Source organism: Glossina fuscipes, unplaced genomic scaffold (assembly GCF_014805625.2).
Source record: "Glossina fuscipes isolate IAEA_lab_2018 unplaced genomic scaffold, Yale_Gfus_2 114, whole genome shotgun sequence".
Classification (NCBI taxonomy): Eukaryota; Metazoa; Arthropoda; class Insecta; order Diptera; family Glossinidae; genus Glossina; species Glossina fuscipes.
In genome coordinates this window covers 3,073,065-3,093,956 of record NW_023998457.1, presented here as the reverse complement: position 1 = coordinate 3,093,956, position 20,892 = coordinate 3,073,065, and the positions used below count along the sequence as shown (strand labels likewise).

Here is a 20,892-nt window from a genome sequence, read left to right as displayed (position 1 = left end):
CCTATCTATCATACTTGTTAGCGAGATGAAAAACGCAAAAGATCTTATAAATTATTTTCTTATTCTTTCCATATTTTTTATTGTAATATCTTTGGTTTTCGCTACATCACTATAGCCATCGCTTTTCACTTTCTTGGTAGCTATGTTAAGAGATAATTTATTGCAAACAGGAAAAATAAGAAGGAATCACTTCAAGAACAACGTAACGGCAAATAATACTCTTACCCAGCATAAAGTCATACTAATATCAAAAAAAAAAAAAAAAAAGGCTGCCTAAGAATTCGTGTGTGCATTAAAGCATTCTTCGCGAATAGAAGCAATATTCTCATACTCATCACCGAAAGATGACGAGTACGTGCAGTTTGTCAAAAAGTTTGCAACGCCCAGAAGGAAGCCTCAGAGATCCCACAAAGCATCAAATTCTAGAACGATTTAAGCATGTCCGTCTGTCTGTCCGCGTAATATATTTTGTGAATATTGTCCTAGCCTAAAGCTATCGATGTCAAACTTGGCAGTTCTTGTCAAATCGATCGAAGGACACGCACTCAGCACTACGTAAACTGATAACACTTCTGTTTTGAAAAGACATAAAAAAATAAATTAAATCATAAATTAAATCAGACACATCTACAAAAATTTGAATATATATGTTATGAGCAAGCTGTAGTATCTGTACAAAAATGCAAAAAATTGACCCCGCCTACTCAATATTATAATGTATCAAAACTAAATTTGTTTTTTCCCAATACCTATATAAGGCGCAAAAACCCCACAAAGTATATAAATTCTTATCCACTTTCAAATTTGGAATGCACCTAAACATGTTCGTCTGTCTGTCTCCCCAAATGTGTAATAACTGTGATAAACACATTCCCGTTAGGAAAAATGAAAATATCGGCTACAAATTTGCAAAAGAATTTGAAAGTAACCTAAACTTTTCCAAGGACACGCCTACAACGCCCACACGCCTATCCCACAAAAACTTTTATTTTGAAAATAGAAAAAATCAACCAAGCCCACCCCATACAAGGGAGCATGGAAATTTAGTTCTCTTATGTTTTTTGGTCTTTTTAAGGATAACGGTGATGGGCATAAAGGATTCGGTCACAACCGAATATAATTTTCTTATTTGTTTTTATTTATATCTAATAATGTAGGGTGTTTTGTTCGTGACTAATGGCCTTCGTGACACGATTTTGTTTGCCTGCCTTAGCTGGTCGGCACGAAAGCTTCACCATAACTTATTTTGTTGCGTTTTTTTTATATCAAGTAATTGATTAAAAATTCTTAATACCGCTAACCTTAGGCCATCACAAGTTTTTTTCAAACACATGTTTATTTAGCTTAGTTTTCGTTAAAGGCCTGTCGTTGATATGCAAAACATTTTTATATTAACTTATTTCGAGCAGGGATGGGATTAAAACAACTTTGTTTTTTTTTTGGGGAATTTTGAGAGATAAGTATTTATCAGATATGCAAAGATTGCAGGTATAGTTGTTGCAGTACGTTCTCCCAGCTAAATACGGCTCTCGCAAGCATTTTGTATGCAAAACACACAATTCAGTGTAAATATCGAAAAAAAAATAAGCAAAGGAAAAAACCAAAGCTTCATTAATGTTATCTGCGACGAAGTTAACAGCATGTGGTGGTTACCCTTATATGTCTAAACAAATGGCTGTGCATTGGCGCTTACATTCTCGTGCGTATTCATTCAATTATCTGAAAAAAGTTATCATTGTACGTTAATATATTCCATTTTTCACACATCTCTCTCGCATTCGCATATATATGACATGTTGTTACATTTAAAAGTGGTATAAGTCTGCTTGTTATTATATTACGAGATTTGATTCGTTCGCATTTAAAAGTCAACCTGACGATATTAAATTTCATTAGAGAGTAATGATTAAGGAAATAATTAGGAAAAATAATGGATTGTTATTCTCACATTATATCAGCTTCCCTCTTAATTTTTTAAGCTCTGGAAATGGATACCAGATCAAGTATATCTACCTATATATAAAGTTTTTGCATGTATTTTGATAATTTTTTCAATTGAAAAAGGCATTGATTAGAGGATCAATCATAATGTTTTCCATCATTTTTCGAGCAACATGCCGAAACCGTCCCGAAAGAATGATATTGGTTTGGTGGCAACCCAATCATCGAGCCATTTTCGCATTTCTTCAGCATTTCGAAGTCGCGTGCCAGGCAAGCCACCCTGCATCGATCTGAACAGGTGGTAATCACAAGGCCCTATGTCTGGTGGGAGCGGCAGAACTTCCCGCTCAAGCTCCAATAGTGTACGCTTGACAACTTTTGTAGCGTGCGGTTGAGCATTGTCATGTAAGAGGATGACTTTTTTGCAACAATGCATCGCGCAATTGGGTCAACTGACATCGATGGACGTCAGTGGTAACAGTTTGATTCGGTTTTATCCCCTCGTCATGGATGGAATAACCATGACTGAGGTCTATCGTAGTAGATCCACTTTTTATCGCCAGCCACAATAGTTCGCAGAAAACTCTTCTTTTTCTCCCGTGGCATTGAACCAGTTCGGAATGTCATTTTCAGTCAATTTATGCGGCAGGCATTTTCCATCCCTTCGGATCCTTCCTATCGTAATAGTCTAGAAGCAGTTGATTCAGCAACTGTTAAGCTGTTAGAAAGTTCTTTGAGAATTTGATCTGCTCTTTTATCTCTTGCAATTCATTGTCTTCAACCTTTTTTAGCCCTCCTAGCCGTTCTTTGTGATTGACGTCGGAAACCTTACTTTGAAATCAAAACCGACAATTGGGATATGATGGAGCAGCATTACCCTAAGCTTCTAGAAGCGTTTAATGTTGCATGCCTAGCGCCTGTCTATACTGAGTAACTTAATGTAATGAATGAAACTTTTATTTAAGTAAAGAAAGATCAAAATCATCGGATTTAATCATTACGCACATTAAGACTTCGCATTACTTTGCCATTTTTACCGACAAATGTCGCTGGCCAGAATGCATGCAAGCACCTGTTATGTTCTTCAGCGATATAAGATTTATGTCACGGGAAGCTTAAAAAGTGTATTTGTATGTGCAGATACAAAAACTGTAATGTACAACCGTTAACTGTTAATGGACCAAAGTTTGTATTATTACGGGTATATAAAGTTTCTTCAGCGACACAAATGAAAGCATTTTTATTAACATTCTCTTCGCTCCGATGAAATTTCGATCATTTTTATTTGCATTCTGTCTATTTAGAAGAAAATTCGATCCGCTACGAGATATCTGTGCGAAAGTAAATTGTTGCTTAGATCGTGACATACTCACCAATGCAAGTCAATATTAGTAGGAAAACCAAATTTTCTAGATTAGGAGACTAAAAAATCAAAAATCCTAAGGGTCCATGTGGAGGCTGTGCAAAAACAAGCGATAAAATGAGTTTTCAGAATATCAATCCTCGCAAGCATTTTATCATAATCGACTTACTCGGACGCGACACTTATTACAAACTCTTTTTCAAAAATTTTTCAAAAAATATAAAAAATTTTTTTTCTAAAAGCGAGACAAAGGCTATATAAAAATATCATTTTTAGCTATCACTCCTTATAGCATTGCCTTTCATTCATGTAGCTTGGGGGTTTCATGTTAATAATTTGACCAGTTTTAGTCCTTCTAAGCTAAGCATTCACTTTTTCCGAAATGGACTAAGTTCGACTTTTAATTACCAGAGAGCACAACAGAGGGTGAAAATTTAATGTCGGAAATTTAAGAACACCAGGCCATTGTAATTGAAGAGAATAGCGAAAAAAACATTCAGATGTGATCGAACTTGGTGTACTTTTTTCGGCCTTAATTCTTCTTGGGATGATTGGATTTGGTTTCGACGTCATAACAATATATCCATGTTCCCGCTTCATGTACAGCATGTTCCGTCATGTACAGCTTTCGAGCGATGTTCATGCCGCAATTTAGCCTTCGCTGACACGCGCTTCATGCCCAAATCTTTCGAAAGCATCTTGCTACGCATGAGCAATGCCGACATCTTCAGCAACTTCTCTAATAATGATTCGATGATATTCCATAACAATTTTATTACACCTCATTAACAGTTTCCCCGGCTTCTGTGAAGAGCTTATAAAGGTTTTTTTTTTTTGCTCAAAGTAAACTCGTCAACACGGTCAACATTTTAAGGAGAAGCACTTACACAAAATTTAATACAGATTTTTCAAAAGCAAACAGATAACGAAGCCCACACCGGACGACATCTTTATATTAGTCAAACGCAAACTCAAAAGGCATAACGGCCGATATTGTCAACGTATGTTAATGACATATGTATCAACATAACAAAAAAAAAAAAAAAAATCGAAAAAACATAAACTGCTGAGACTGTCATAAATTCTTAATGTTTTCCTAAAAACGGAAATACACCACTTCTCAATGTAGCAACCATATATTGTTGGCAGCAAGAAATTATACAATTTCAAAATTTTTTTACTGCCTTCGAACGTTTGCTATTTGTCTGGAAAAGTCATAAAAATATCCTTTCAAGTCTTTAAGTCAGCAAAAAGCTAGTTAAACAAATCCTATATAAAAAGTATTATTCAAATCAAATGCAAGAAAAAATATTTAAAACGATAAACGCTCACACATACTACGTTACTTTGACACACATCATTACCATTAGAAATTTTATCTATTTTATCAATTTTCTCTTACTCCCACATAACATTTTATGAAAACTCATTAAAGTGATCGTTTTAGATTCTCTTCACAAAGATATTACACCCGTCACCGAAGGATAAGAGGTTTATTTATTTTGTGAAAAGTTTTGCAAACCCCAGAAAAAACCTACAGACCAAATTTTGAATCGAGTTAAGTATGTCCGTCTCTCCGTCCGTCTTTGGTAAAACTTTCCATGCCCGCAAAATTGCAGCCAATCAACTTCGGATTTGATAGAAACATTGAAGCTCCTTGCATACAGTTTGCGAATGAAAATGGTTCAAATGGGTCGAAGGATACGGTTACAGTACCGTCAAAAATTGACTCCCAGAATAAAATAGAAAAAATCGACTACGTCTACCCAATGTTAATTTCGTCGAAACCTATATAAGAAGCAGATCCCACCAAGTATTTGGGCAGTTTCAAATTCGGAATGCATCCAAACATGTCCCTCTGTCCGTCTGCCCAGCCTTGTAATATCTATGATAAATATTGTCGACCTCGCAAAAATGAAAAGGAATTTAAAAATAACCCAAACCAGACTAAGGACACGCCTACACAATAAAAGCTGCGCAAACTTTGCTTTCTGTGTTTTTTGCTTGCTACTCATCAAGTGCAATAAAGACAAGATATAGGTTCCCACTGTTATTCTGAAAATCGAAAAAATCAGCCGCGCCCACCAAACGGCATAGAGTGTTTAGTTCTTTTGCTGTCCTGTGCTTTTTTTTTAAGCGTAATCCTGATGGGTATAAAAGATTCGCTCGCGATCGAATATAATTTTTTTACTTGTTTTTAGTTTTCCAGAATTTTTTCATGAGACTTATCGGTAAACATTACTTCCCAAATCCGAGAAATGTCATTTACATATCAATTTCCCAATCAGTTATCTGCATTGAAACTATTTAACCAGTGGCTTTGAAAATCTTTTAAAAAAATTAACACTTCATCGACGTTGCTAAGAAAAATGTGTTTAAGTGTGTGTGTAACGCTTAATATAGGTGAAATGAAATGAATAGGCGAATGTAAACTCCTTTACACAGTGTTGTCATAAAATATTTTTTGTCTGTCTGTCTTCAGTTGCAAGCCTTCCAATCATTTCATTTTATAGCTTCTCTCGCTAATGGTTTACTCTTTTGCTTATGTAAATTTGAAGTAATTCTCCGGCTCTTAATAGAACTTTACAACCAATTGCTATTTGTCGGTATTGCTTATTGAAGTATCTTATCATCAAATCTGGAATCATTAACGTCATCATGATATCAAACATTTGCGGATAATGCCTTTAGCTAAGCAAGCGACTAAGCACCTGTATGCGTGCGTGCATGCGTGCGGGCATTGCGACACAAATGACATACGTACGTACATACATACATGTATATATACGTAAGTAAATTCTCTGATGGCTAAATGAAATTTACATGAAAAAAGTCATAGTATCGCTATACACAAAGGCATAAGGCTTCGAATAGACAGACGCTCTTGCCCTGCAGTCTTTGAAAAGCATTTAGGTAAATTCTTGTATGTCTGCAATTTAGACGACATTAAACTGCTGTTGCTACGATGCTTAAAAGGTGCAATTAATAGAATATGAGAGAGATATGTAACTAACATTTGCTTACACATGTTTTGTTGCTCTCGTTATTGTTGTTGTGTGAATATTTTTCATGAAAAAAAAAAACAATAATTATGTAAAGAGTAGCATATTACTAAGTCGGTAAAAATGCAACAATTGCTGAACGACTCTGTCATACAAGTTGAAGTGGAATTTAAATGTATCGAGCAATAAATCCATCTTTCACAACTACAACGATTTTTTTATGCTCTTTAAAGTAGTTGTATTAGTTTCACCTGACGTGAAATGCATTTGAAATGTCATTAATTGCTCCCAAGTAAAAACAAGTTTAGACTTCAAAAGTTTTGCTTAGAATCAATAAACTTGGTCGTACCGATTAACTTTCTCATAATATTACTAAAAAATCAAAGGCTTTCTCCTTTTTTCCCTGCAAATTATCATCTATGGCTTAGAGTTAAGTCTTCATGTGTTTGTACCCATCACCAAGCTTCAGAGATCCTATAAAATATATATATATATATATGTATTCTTGATCAGCATAAAATTCTGAATCGATTTAACCAGGTCCCTCTGTCCGTTTGCGTAATGTCGATTCTTCTGGCCTCAAAAATGAATCTAACAAATTCAAATTTGCAAAAGTATTGAAATTTCTCGTAAGCAGGTTGGTATTGAAAACGGGCCAAATCGGTGGATGGTCGTGCCTACCATGCTACGAAAACTGAGCACATCTCTGGTTTTCAAAAGGACTGAAAAGTTCGTGTTTTTTTTGTTACCGCACAAATTATAGCAAATAAATGTACAAGAATTTGAAAATATATTCTATGGGAGTTGCTTTGGTACCCGGACAAAAATTGAAAAAGTTGACCTCGCGTACCCAAGATTATAGCGTATGAAAATTTAAATATTTTTTCGACACCTTTCCAAGGCTCAGAAATAAGTGTATAAATTCTTGGTCAATTTCACCTTTGAAATGCACTTAAGCATGTCCGTCTGTCCATGTTCTCAATAGTGTAGTATCTGTGGTAAACATTTTCCCGTTCGCGTAAACGAAGAAATCGCGTACAAATTTGCAAAAGAATTTGGAATTGACGTTAACTTTCCAAGGACACGCCTATAACGCCCACAAGGCTATACCGCAAAAATCTTCATTCTGAAAAGAGAAAAAATCGCCATTTTATAAAATGTGAAAATTTAGTTTTTTTTTTTATTTATTTCGTCTTTTTTAGGATAACGGTGCTAAGTATAAAAGATTTCGAATATAACTTTCTTTCCATTTCTAATTCAAAAGGTTTGGGTCCAACTAGAATTACCTATATATTTCTTTCTCCTCCTCTTCTTCCCCGAATCGATCCAGCAAATCAACCAAGATGAATCAATCAAGATGATTTCTTGTGCTGTATCTCATGTACAGGCCTTCCTTGTATAAGATGATCCTCTCTGTATCGAAAAGGTGTTATATAACTAATTGTTTTTTTTTTTTTATTTCATAAGCTAAGGGGATGAGCCACTGTAACAACCTAAAAAATGCTTCTTTTTTTTTTTGGCAAATTATGTGACAATGGAAGAAAAAGTAGGAAAATAATGATATTTAAGGGGGTTATGAAGCATTCTTTAAAATATTGCCTTTCAAAAAAAATCTTTCTGACAGACATTAAAAAATGTGCTCACCTCATCTATTCTCGAGAAACATCTTTAGCTCAAGAAGCTGGACGGCAAGCAGCGTAACAATATCAAATTTGAATAAAATCAACATTCATATATATTGATTTTTGGGTAATTGTGCAAAAAAAAATGCAATTTCCATCAAAAACTGGAAAAAAACAACAAAAAAAAATTTAAATTAAGTTAGCGGAAAAAATCCTATGTGCTTCACGAGAGAATATTGTTTTGAAGATACACACATTAAAAAATTCGATTTAAAAAAGTGAAAATTGTTTGAGCTATGGTGCTTGCATGTGTTTAAAGTGCACACATACATGCACACCATAAATTTTTTACTAATTCTTTTTATTAATCTGCTTTTCCAAGACCATGAAACTGGCCATCCCAGTTCGAAGATTGCTCTTCTTCTTCTTTTCTCAAAGATTTTATACGCACACATACACACAATGAATTCTTTCCTACTAGTCTACGATTCCAAGACCATAAAGTTGCCCTTGCAAGTTGAAAGATTTCTCCACTTTTTCTATTCTCGAAAATTTTATACTACAACCAGACTATTTTGCAGAATCTGTCAGAGAGACCGCTCAACTTTCTTGATCCGGATGACAATGCACAAATTGTATTATTGAATGGTAACATTCATTACCAAACCTTTAATGATTTTTGCTCACAGCAATGTCAGTCGCTATGTCCCACATAGTTTAATTATGAAAAGGCGCAAAATTTCAAATTTTTACGAGTAACGAATTTTTTCCCACGCGTTCTAGAAGAAGTTCAAAATACCTATTAAACAAAGACAAAACAAAACAAATCGATTTTTTGAAAAATTTTTCAATTATCTATCCCCTTAAACGAAAAATTGCTGAATAAACAGTAAAAGAAAACCAGTTTGTATGTATGTAAGTATTCACTCATATTCTCCATATTCACCAATCTTTGATCAAATCTTTTTTTTCCCCTTTTCTTTTTTTTTTTTTTTGCTCTGCAATTAAAAAATGAAAATTTCTGGCATTTTTCTTTTTTCTTCACATTCTCATTATTAGACGCCTGTGTGGAATTTTCATTGCAATCATTAATAGATGTGTTTTTCTTACAAATACCAGAAATATATTCTTCGACCAGCCCGTGAAGTTTAACTGATCGCTTCTCTCATGTGCTATTTACTTTAGTTAATGATTCATTCGAAAGAAGAAGAAAAATATTTCCATGTTTCGCTTAATATATTCTTGGCAAGAGTAATTAATTCAGATGAAATGATTTTCCTTCTCTTCATTACTACATTTCTCTCCTTCTCTCTCTCTCTCTCTCTCTCTCTCTCTCTCTCTCTCTGTTAGAAGCCATAGTGTTCAATGGTACTGTTATTAGCTTTCGACTAAAAATTATTTAGCAAAAAAAAAAGTTGAAACCAAACACTTTTCCTCCTTTTTACACGCGCTTTATTAAGATACATAATCGAAACAAAAAACACTCATTCTTTTGTTCGAACTTTCTGTTAGACTATGACACTTAACCTAAAACAAGAGTTCACCTATATATGTAAAAAAATGACATCATATGTAAAGGAACAAAGTTTAGTTTGGATTAGGTTCCGATAGCTCACATGAAAACTGACTCGAAAATGCCAATAATAATGGGCGTGTTACACCTGGTTACCCAAATGGCTTCTTGAATCTTGCCTTTTTTTTATCATCAATAAGAGAAAGCTTTTCAAAAACTTCTAAGAGGACCTTTTGAAATGGTTGAGCGAATTTACTTTAGATAGGATTAGTTAGAGGTATAAGATAAGCGTCGCATGTCAGGTTGCTTATGCGCTATTACAAAAAAGGAACGATAGGGGAGTGTGTAGGTTATCCAGTTCTCCTCGTAGTCGTCCCACCAATCTGGACAGAGTCTTGAAGAAATTTTAGAAACCTCTTCGTACGTGGATACATCACCTCGGAAAGAGCAGATGACTGGATCATTGGATCTTGATGGTTGCCGCCATCATTTTGAGGACTAATTTTGCCCCCAAATCCAGCCTAAGATTAGACATCGCAGCATTAAAACCTTTTCTGCTGTTCACCTCGTCGGGATATCGATGGCTTTTCCAGAAATCTTAGCCAACTTCTTGCGCATTTCAAAAAACATGTAGCGCCCCTTTGTGAGGACGACCTCTGCTCTCAAATGTAACTTAGGCTAGGTAGAGATACAAGTTCATCAAACCTTTTCAATCTCAATCTCGTTCGATTTCTAAAGGTTTTTGTAAGATGACCTACAAAAGCTTTTAGTCTGACAACGTTTATATGACATAGGAGTTTAGCCCTTGTTCATCTCTGATCTAGTCGATAATACCTAGAGATATCACTGCATTAAGCTTTTTTTGCCTCTTATAAGTTTCTTTGCTAGAGGGATAATTCAAAAAATTTATGATTATTGCTTAAATTAAATAAACGGTAAACCATGTCATTGTTTACACTTTAATGTATCATTATTTTCATCAATCTTGACATCCTTCATAAAGGTTAACCTAACTCATCTTTCATCAAACGGGATATTTTTCATTAAGGGTCAGCCTTGCGATATGCTCCTCGGAGATATGTTATGATGGCAGCTAATGGCGCTTAACCCGCTTTGTCGTAGCATTTGTCGTAGATGATAGATAGACAAAGCTTGAAGCTTAGTTCCGGGCGACCTCATTCCCAGGGTAACATGGCCAACGCGACCAATTCGCTATTATCTTATAAGTATGCTCTTATCAAAAATCACTTCCCGACCGCCGATACCCTATAATATTCAATGGGCGCGGGCAAATTTGCCCATTTTAGATCACCCGTAGAACTCTTACTGCTTTTGAAAAATTTTCCTTGTTTATGTGATCATGCAGCCATTTTCTCCATTTCTTCTTTTTATGTTGTACCGTAGGCTTTTTCTTTGTGAATATTGCACTGTAAGGGGATCCTTTGATCGATGTGCTCTAGCTTGTATGTAATATTTTTTCTCACATTTTAAGGGAATACTTTCTTTTTTACAATCTTAAGAGTAGTCATTACAAACAGATGGACGGATAGACGTACCTACATGAAGTAAGAATCCGATGCTGATTACTTTACACATTCTCTGAAGCTTGTCTCTGGTAACTGCAAACGTTTTGATGTAAGGAATACACTTATTTTCTGTAGTGGGTATAATAATTCGTAAAAGAGACAAAAAAAAAGGAGTATGATTAAGTAGACATAATTAATTATGCGCATCCCGAAAATATATTCCAAGGCATCCCTGATACGTACCTTTATAACTTCGAAACATTTGATAATAGTAACTCAGCATCGATTGCGTAGTCTAACTAATATTGTGACAAAACAAAGCAATGATTTTTTTTTACATTTCCCATACATTTCTCTAACCTTTTGGAATTATACTTGAAATAATTGAAAAATCGGCGAGGAGGGGGCTAAGAAGCTTTAATGCATTTCTTATGCATTACATATACAACTTGAGTAATTGCAATCTAATATAAACCTCGTCTCCTCCGTCGTCGGGACGAAAAATATTCCACAAGTATAGAATAATGATATAGTTCTCATACCCCTTTTGAATCTTTTGCAGTAAGAGTGAGAAAACGAAACTATAGAGAACGAAAGAGAAGCAGTGCACTTGTAATGTTTTCTGAGCAAAAAAAAGAACGAAAGAAAAAAAAAGAATTGAAAGAAAAAAAGGCAGCGAACAGCACCCGGTTTTTACAATCGTACGGTTCAAAGAATTTTCATCCCTTCAAATTTTGTGAAAAATGTCTATGCGCGCTAATGGCATCGTTTATTTCAACCTTAATGGGTGTGGTAAACCAATACTACGAACCACAATTCGCACTTCATACTGCACTCATTCGTGAGCAAGTAATCCAAACATGCAAAGAAGAATTCCAAATGATGTTAAGTAAAAAAAAAAAATAAATAAATAAGAAAAAAAGTAAAGAATAAAGTAGTGATTTACCCATGAAATGTGTATACCAAACTATATAAATCCGTATGTGTGTTTATATTCTTAGCTTAGATGAATTGATGCATATTTTTATGTATAAAAATATTTGGTTAGACTTTATCCCTACGAATAAGAAATATGTAAACTCTATAAACTAAAGACAAGGAGTAAATGTTTGCATTAAACATATGAAAAGTACTTTTTTTTTTTTTCTCCTATAAAAATTTTATTATTAATTATTTTTTATGGAAATTATAAAAAAATTTTCTTTTATATGCTTTATATTCTTCTTCTTCTAAATTTTCATAACACTGTTTATGCCTTTGGTACGTCTAGGAATAGAAAAACATATTGAAAAACATATTATTTGTATTAAATTGTTTTATTAAATTACTTTATTGTTTAAAAAAAAAAAAAAAAAATTTTTTTTAAATAAATTTTCTAAAGCAAGCAAAAAAAAAAACAGAAATCATAATCATATCAACGCATAATCCAGTCTTTGACTTGTGTGTGAGGGTAAAACCATAAAAAAAAAAAAACTATAAATTATACTAAACAAAAAATGTCGACAGTGTTTAAAGCAAAAAAAAAAAAAAAAAAAAAAAAGAAGAAAATATATTCAACAAACCTGAATAAATAAGTAAATGTGTGCGTATGTTTTACACGCAATCTATTGTATTACCAACAGTCAGTACGTTTACTATGCTATATTATTGTTATTGCTGTTGCATGTATATAAACGTCAACGGCAGTACGAATAGGTTCATGCTTAAGTGTATGCGTAAGCATATATATGTGTGTACACATAGTCACGTCAATCAGGCCAGCATGTGGTTGCTTGCTGGCTAGATAAAAACAACATAAAAGGAGGAGTAATACTATACACAAAATATTATATATCCAGTCAAATACAATTCAACATACGATATATATACAATTTAAAGCATCAACCAATGACTAAATTGACTCCGCCCTCAGTATAAATTGTTATGCACAAGTAAGCATACTACACGAATACATAAACAAATATACACACATACACCCAGGCAGTGTGTATTCTATTCACAAGCACAAGAACACTCATCGCAACATATGTTTATGGGACTGTGAACGTGTATGTGTGTATGTATAATAAACTCGTAAAATAAGCAACAGAGGCCAACAGTTCAAATGTATGTTTCTGTATGTACTGGCAGTCTTTGCTAAAACAAAACAAAAAAAAAACAAAAAGGTAATAAATAAATGAATATAAGTAAAACAATGAAACAAAAAAAAAAAAACAAAGAGAAAAGGAAAAAAAATTATATTTCTTAGCTTAGACCGAATCATTTGATACCCATCACATTTTATTGTTGTGCATTGTTTTTTTTTTTCTTTTTTTTTTTTTTTAAATATTCAGAATATAAAGTTTATTATCAAATAGTTACAAATCAAATAGAAAATCGCATAAAGTCTATCTGGAACATATCTGTTTCGTAGGGAAATTATATCGATATTTCTCTCGGTTTCACAAGAAGAATAAGGCAATTTTAACTTGGACTAGATTTTATTCGAAATACACGAAATGGGTTCCCTCATAATTACCAGGTATCAGACATAGGAGTGAACGCTTATAAACTATTGTGTGTATAAACATTGGCTTTTAAACCTTAAATATTTCTAATTATGCATATACTTATATACATACATATACGTGTATATATGAAAATATTATATGTATTTTTCCACGATTTTTTTTTGCACGGTTTTCTAAGGAACGCATATATCGGGTAAAAAAGAGCTGAGTATATATAAATATACATATATAAGTATATATGCATGTATACACGACAGTAAAGGATTACAAAAACCCATCTAAACTGGATGGTGTGTCTGATTTAGAAGTAAAATGCGTACTATTCTCTCACTATCTAATTTCATTATTCTTAAACTAACTGTTTGTTTTTGTACTCATGGCTAATTAAGGTTAGTAGGAAACATGACATCTAATCCAATTTAATTTTTTGCTACAATTATAAATTTAATTTATATATATATATATATATATATATATGTGTAGATATTTTATAAGCTATCTTCCTCTATGTTTATAGTCTCGATCAGTGCATTTGATTTACTCACATCGTTTCCCTACATTTGTTTGTTTAAATGAATGTTTCGACAGTGAACTTTTATTATACTTAGGAATATATACAAGCACGAATAAATAGCTTGTTTTCGGCATTCTGATGGGGTCAAGTTATAAAATAAGTTAGATTGATCCAAGGAATTCTATTAACAAAAAAACTAAACTAATCCTAAAGATGTTATGGAACAAACCGCTTCATAAAAGTCCACTGAAAAAGAAATGAAACTCACCCTAAAGACGAATCCCTTGAAAGATGTCTATATCCAAGGCAGAGCAGAAGAAGTGGGGATATTTAATTACTTGGTTTCGTGCGCTTTTTAGCAAATCTAGCGTAAGTGTAGCTTCTTGGCGTTCTGGCCGAACATAGAGTAGTATTTTACAGCGCAAATGTATTGCGTATTTTTGGGGGCGTAAGACGATAAGACACTCTCTAAATTTATAAGATAATTTTTAGAAAAATATATTTTAATGTTACTTATATTTACTATAACGCTTACTAGCAATATTCAGTTCATCATCACTCTCGATACGAGAACTCGTCTCGTTATTGTCACCGTTCGTATAACTTTCGTCTGAATTATTGTTGTTGCTCTTTTCAAAAACTCAAATTTAGAGACGATTTGCTGAAAAAATGTTTTAATATTACCTTCGGACCAGAAGAAAATTTGAGTCCATTTTTCTATTTAAAAACCTGGACGATTAGGCGCACGCAATATTTGACTCCAATTTTCTACGTAAAAAGGCGCGTCTTATAGTCCGAAAAATACGATATATAATTTTGATCTCAAGAAAAATTTACCACGTCCCTGTAAAATATGTATTATTTTGATCTGAGGAAAAAATACTTAACTTCGCCACGCGTATAATGTATAGTCTATAAGGGTATAAAACTTACCAATGAGGCTTAAGCGATTCGCATAGCAAGCCTATAAAGTTTTTATCAGCTAACTGGCAAGTCTACAAAACTATCCATTGATCGGATCAAACTAAAATAAACAACAGAAGAACTAACCGCCGCTACTGGATCTGCTATATCAAATCAGTTTAATCCGTCAGCCATGACGACTAGGCGTTACAGCTAAAAGAAAAGTATTGTGGCAACTCGGAACAGAGTTTAAGTCATCTTGTCGCGTTCAAACGCCCGTATGTAACCTCGAAGCCATTACGGCCTACCGTAGGAGATGCAATAATAAAGTACAATAATACAAAATGTTCCTAAACAATCTAAAGAAGAAGGAAAGAAAATTGAAGGTAAAGGGGAAAAAAAGAAATAAAAAAGAAACAATAACCAAGAAAGCAACGAGATTTGTATGGAAGGAAATAACACACATAGCACACCTTCAATCCAATACTAAGTAATTAGCTAATCTCCTTAATAGCGGCATAGATTAAAAGCCTACGTTTGCAAGTGAGATAGGAAGGGCATTATGAGCGCTTTTAGGCAGGGAGTTAAAAGCGCTTCTAATTCTTATCTGAAAGGATTTGCGAAACAACAGAAGGTTACTGCGCACTGACCTGTTAGAAGAAAGGAGAAAATTGTTGATCTACTTTTCTGGCTCTTTGTTGTTTCATCTATGATATAATTATTTTAATTTTTTTAAAGAGTTTTTCTTTCTTCTTTTCCTCAGCACAAGCTAAGATTATATTCCGTTTCAAAATAAATGAAATTTTTTCTTGGCTTTGTTTTTTCTCGCGATTTTACATTTGAAAGGTACATCAATCATAATGTTAGTCTGGTAACCGATGTCTGGCATTATTTAAACACTGAATACGGTAGATCATCCCTGTTATATTGTAACGTAAACCTTATTTCATTATCTCCTTTTGAAATTAAGTTTGTACCGCTGAATTGTGACTTTTAGGATAGCACTTATTATTTATTTATTTACTATGCTTTAATTCTCGCACTGATCTTGTCCGTTCGAATATTGCGATTGAACTCGCTTGGCTCGACTTGATTTTTGAATGATTTTTCGACTCTCGCGACTGGCATTGCCCCCCTCAAGCATTCTGCTCATATCATTATTATTATTATTAATTGAGTGGGCAACAAGCGCCGCGACCTAAAAGATCTATTGTACTCGCCCCTGCCCCTAACCGTCCAGCTATAGTATTCTTGTGAATCTCACCGCCTTCTTTGGTTCGGAGCACAAGGCGCTCGCCCAAATACTTGGCATCTGATTCTGCACATTCACATTCATCTCTCTCGTACCTTACCAGAATCTACTTAAATCGGTATCGGAGATATCCATGTTTTTCAGTTGGGACCTGAGGATATTATGATCCGCGACTAAGCGCAGATTGCTCCTTCACAGTAGTTTGTTTGCTATACCGGAAGATGTTGCGAATTTGTTTGTTTGCCGTCGTTCTGCGCGTTGCTACCAATGGCAATCCCTTCCCATTATGCTACCAGGCTGGTAATATGGCTTCTAGCCTCGGGTCCCCTGTTTGCTAGACAGTTTGTTACACAGCTTACTCTTACTAGCGTGTTAATATGGCTTCTTGGTACGTCATTAAAGGGTTCAGAACCTAACATGACCCCTCGCGACCGCTGGTTGCTAGACAGTTTGTTACACGGCTTACTCTTACTAGCATGTTAATATGGTTTCTTGGTATACCATTGAAAGATTCGAGAACTAACATGATTCCTCGAGCCACCGGTTTGCTAGACAGTCAGCTCTGTCGTTCCTTTCAAGCAGCGAATCGCCAGGAACCCATATTAGATGCACGTCATTGTGTTTGTCTATCCACTCAGCAGGTGCTATATGTCTGGCATTAAACAAATAATAAATGTGGTAGGTCTGCTCTAAAATACGCTACACCTGAAATCTAAATAAACAACAATGATAGATAGGTATCCGATGTCCTGCATTAACGAATTGTATAGATCCCATGTTCATGTAAGATAGATTCGTATAATATGAGCGAGAAATTGTAGCCATCTTTGCATAACTCGCTACAACGGAGACTGAGTCAGTAAGCACATGTTGACAAACTTTTATATACATACTTCTCTTCCTTTCTCTCTCTCTCTCTTGCTCTCACTATCTTTCTTTCTCTCTTGTGTAAAAAAAAAGGGAACATTTATTATTCAATGGCCATAAAAATTGTTGTTGTCATGCAGTATCTTAAGCCTTGTTAGTTAAAACAGTTATTTTAAATATAACAAGTAAGTTAATCGTTTTAAACTATGAACAGCTCATGTACTTGTCTAACACGAATTCATATGCCGTGAAGTGAATATAATTGTTCGCGCTAATCATTTTTAGGTTCAAATCTTTTTCGTTAAATACTTTATACGCTCACTAGTCATTCAACTTGCATTAATATACTGCAAAATTTTTATTTATTTTCTTAAAAATTTATAAAAAAAAATCTTTTTTTTTTTTCTTAAATCCACAATGAAATTCAATTTACTACAATTTATTTGCAAAGAAAACAGAATATAATCCATAACCATAAAGCCTAACCTACGTGAAAGGTAAACTATATCAAAATAAATTGAAAAAATTCAAAGTCTTTACGGCGAGGGAGTGCGATTTTTCTCATTCATAATAATGAAAAAAAAAATGGTTATTTATAGAAAAACCAGTACCCAAGCTACCATATGTTACTTGCAGTGCGACTACAATGGCACGCTTAGCATTTTTGCTGCTTAACGTATATGAATGGCAAAGTAATGTATACTAACAGCCAACTATAACAGCCATAATGAGAAATGGTGGAAATTTTCAAAATGAATTAAAAAAAATGGCGTAGAAAGCATTAGAGCAAAAATTGCACGTAGCGGTAATGAAAATATTGTATGAGTAAAATAAATAATATCCATAATAACAAGCGACCATATACATGCATAAGCATGTCTGAAATGGTGCGTTTTGTCTGTTAAAATGATGATTGAATTTAAAATTGACTTCGCTATGAATAAACTTGACAATAAAATGTATTTTATTTTTAAATATTCATTAAGGTTGACGTGGCTTCACAATAGGAACTTGTTGTTATACTGAAATGGTTGCACAAGATCTCTTAATAGACCTGCAATATTAAGGGATGTAGAAGATTTCAGAAGAAAGCCCCTTTACGAATAATCAATTTCCTTTTGCCGCTAAGTCAAACGGAACGTATCCTGTATGAGCTTTATACTCGGTATGTCAACTTCTTCGGGCCTCTAAAATTGTTAGTATAGATTGTGATGAGAAAAGTTCAATTGCCTGACAAGTTAGATGGAAGTCCGGATGTCTGCCAAGTAATTTATATACAATATTGAATATTGGTGAAAAGCTTATATCAGCGCGGGCTAAAAATATTTTTCTCAAACTCGCTTATTAACTGAAAGATGTCAGAATAAGTCATTCAAAGACATGACTTTATTCAGAAACATCATAGGTCAAAAAATATATCTTTCTATGCAGTTTATAGGTCTTGAGAACCTTCTGCTGATATAGCCCTTTCTTCCGGAATAACATCATTCGTTTTCTTTTACGATTAATGATCTACCATTTCCCTTAAGTCAACTCATCTCTTTCGGGTTGACCCAAAAAGACCGCATAGTTGCGAAGATCTGATCTACATTAAAACTTAACATACTTTCACATCTTTATTGTTTAGATTAACAAAAAATTTTCGCTTTTTAAAGAAGGTTTACAGAATAGGACTTATCCAAGCAAATCGTCGTACAGTACATTGACTATCGCTAATATAAATATTCACCTAACATATTGAAACTATAATCGATCATGACAAAGTTCCGATGGGTTTTTAACGACCGTACAGATCGGACATAACCTCAATATTAGTTAGTCAACATCATTAAGACACTTTGAAACTTTGCAAAGTACGTCGGTTCGAGTTGATGACGCACGAAAGGCACGCATACGAGCTTCTTGCCTTCGACTTTGACTTAAACGTGATTGGACATAACTGACCTCTGCAACATCATTTGCAGCTACAATATTCTATAACGGCCAGAGATGTTAAGGTCAGTGTTCGCGGGTTCAAATCTCAAAATACTTGGTCGTCGCTACTTTCACCGTAATAGAAGCCGACCACACTCAATCTCTTGTTACATTTTTAGTTTTTTTTTTTGACGGTCACCATGTTGGGTGGTAGAGGAGACATTCCCAGATAGATTGTTCATATAAAGAAAAAAGTCGGCTATTTTATGGTCCTCCAAAATCGAATCAGATCGATTAATTGACGATCGAAAGATTTGTTCTTTCGATAGTAAAAAAAATGCATGCTCTTTACAGCGAGTCCACAATCTACAGTTAGCGAGTTTACTCGATATTGAGAAACATAAGCAAACCCTACAATTTGAATGTATTCCGAATCAATTGGAATTTCATGGTTATAGAAGTTGACTTCACCCTGTAATATTTTTTATAAATACAACCCTGTCATTAGGTGAGATTGCATATCTCAATCGTTAAGAAATTAATGATGGTTAGACGAGAATAGAAGAAAGAAAAAACGAAAAACATCAATTCTTGGTTAGTTTGCGAGTGAAGTGTCCGTGGGACAAAAATTTAAACCTCCCATATTCACCGAACTAGCTAGCCCAGCAAAGACACATGCGTCTGTCTCTCCAATCTCCAATCCTATTAAAGGGCCACTTATATGTGACACTAAAAACAAAATAAGTTCCCCAGCTCGATATTCAGATCGACATTGAGAATTTCCTGACATAGCTGCACCACTTGTGATACCGGGTATATTAAGTTAGAGCGGAGGCATGCAACACTCAAAAGGGCTTAAGTTAGACCCATCTTTTATTATACTGATTGATTTAGAAAATGATTCTGAAACTAAGTCGGTCTGTCCACCTGCTGTCTGCCCATGTAAATTTGTATTCAAGTTAGATAGATATTTTTTAGATATTTTTATCAAATTTGGTACCCTGACGTACTTTGGCCCAAGGACGAACACCACTGGAAATGATTCGGATCGGTCCACTATTCCGAGCGTTCGCCATATTAACGCCCTATTTTGGAAAGTCGTTATATAGAAAAAAAATTGCAATTTTCAAAATGTCTCGGCAAAAGTAGCATTCTAAAACTTTGGATTGGCTGGGACAATTTCTTAAACCCCCTCTCGCATAACCATTCCTGCAGAAATGAAAACTTTATATGCCAAAAATGTCGAATGTCCAATATTTTATGATAGTAAATTGACAAATAAACCTATCTTACCGAATTTTGGTCACTTACGCCAAGCCCATATAAGAATTTTCATGAAACGTAAACCCTTATATGTCAAAAGGTAATTTTTTTGTGATGAAAATTGGTTTACGAAAGTAATTAACTAAAAAAAATTAAATAGACTTAATTCGAACCACTTATATAAGCGCTATCGCGAACCGCAAGCTCCCGTGTGAAGAGAAAAATCTAATCTTCCAATAAGCGAGCTTTCATGAAAATTATGGCTTTGCCTGAAAAAATGTGTATTTGTTGGTGTCTTATTACCAAAACGAGCGAACAAATAACTGTACTAGACGAACTTGTGTAGCTTATGTAATAACCGGCATCGCCCAACTATAATATTCTTACTTGTTTATTATTATTATAATTTTTTAGAGTAAAATTTATCAATTTTTCGCAGAGGGACTTAATGGGTTGACTTGTTAAGCAGCTAAATATTTGAAGTTTTTCTTAATTCTCACTATATGTATATAATCTTTTCAGAAATAATATCAAATTCGCAGAAATTAATTGAGAAATTCGGTTATCCATGGGAAATGATGCCATTAATGTATGTAATCCTTAAAGATACCAGTGGCGATATCGATGAAGCATCGAAACGCATTGAAGAGGGTAAGTAAGCATTTATTTTATTTTATTTTAAAGAACAGTGTTTTCTGCAGA

The 20,892-nt window shown here is 34.1% G+C and overlaps 1 protein-coding gene across 4 annotated transcripts in view; it reads left to right on the top strand.

The window, feature by feature from the left end:
• LOC119639855 (protein doublesex) overlaps nucleotides 1-20,892 on the top strand; it is a 159,612-nt gene that overhangs the window by 93,917 nt on the left and 44,803 nt on the right. For all 4 annotated transcript variants that reach the window (XM_038037528.1, XM_038037526.1, XM_038037527.1 and 1 more), the window contains one exon: nucleotides 20,713-20,841. In XM_038037528.1, coding sequence (XP_037893456.1) covers nucleotides 20,713-20,841 — 129 coding nt within the window. The remainder of the gene's footprint in view (nucleotides 1-20,712; nucleotides 20,842-20,892) is intronic.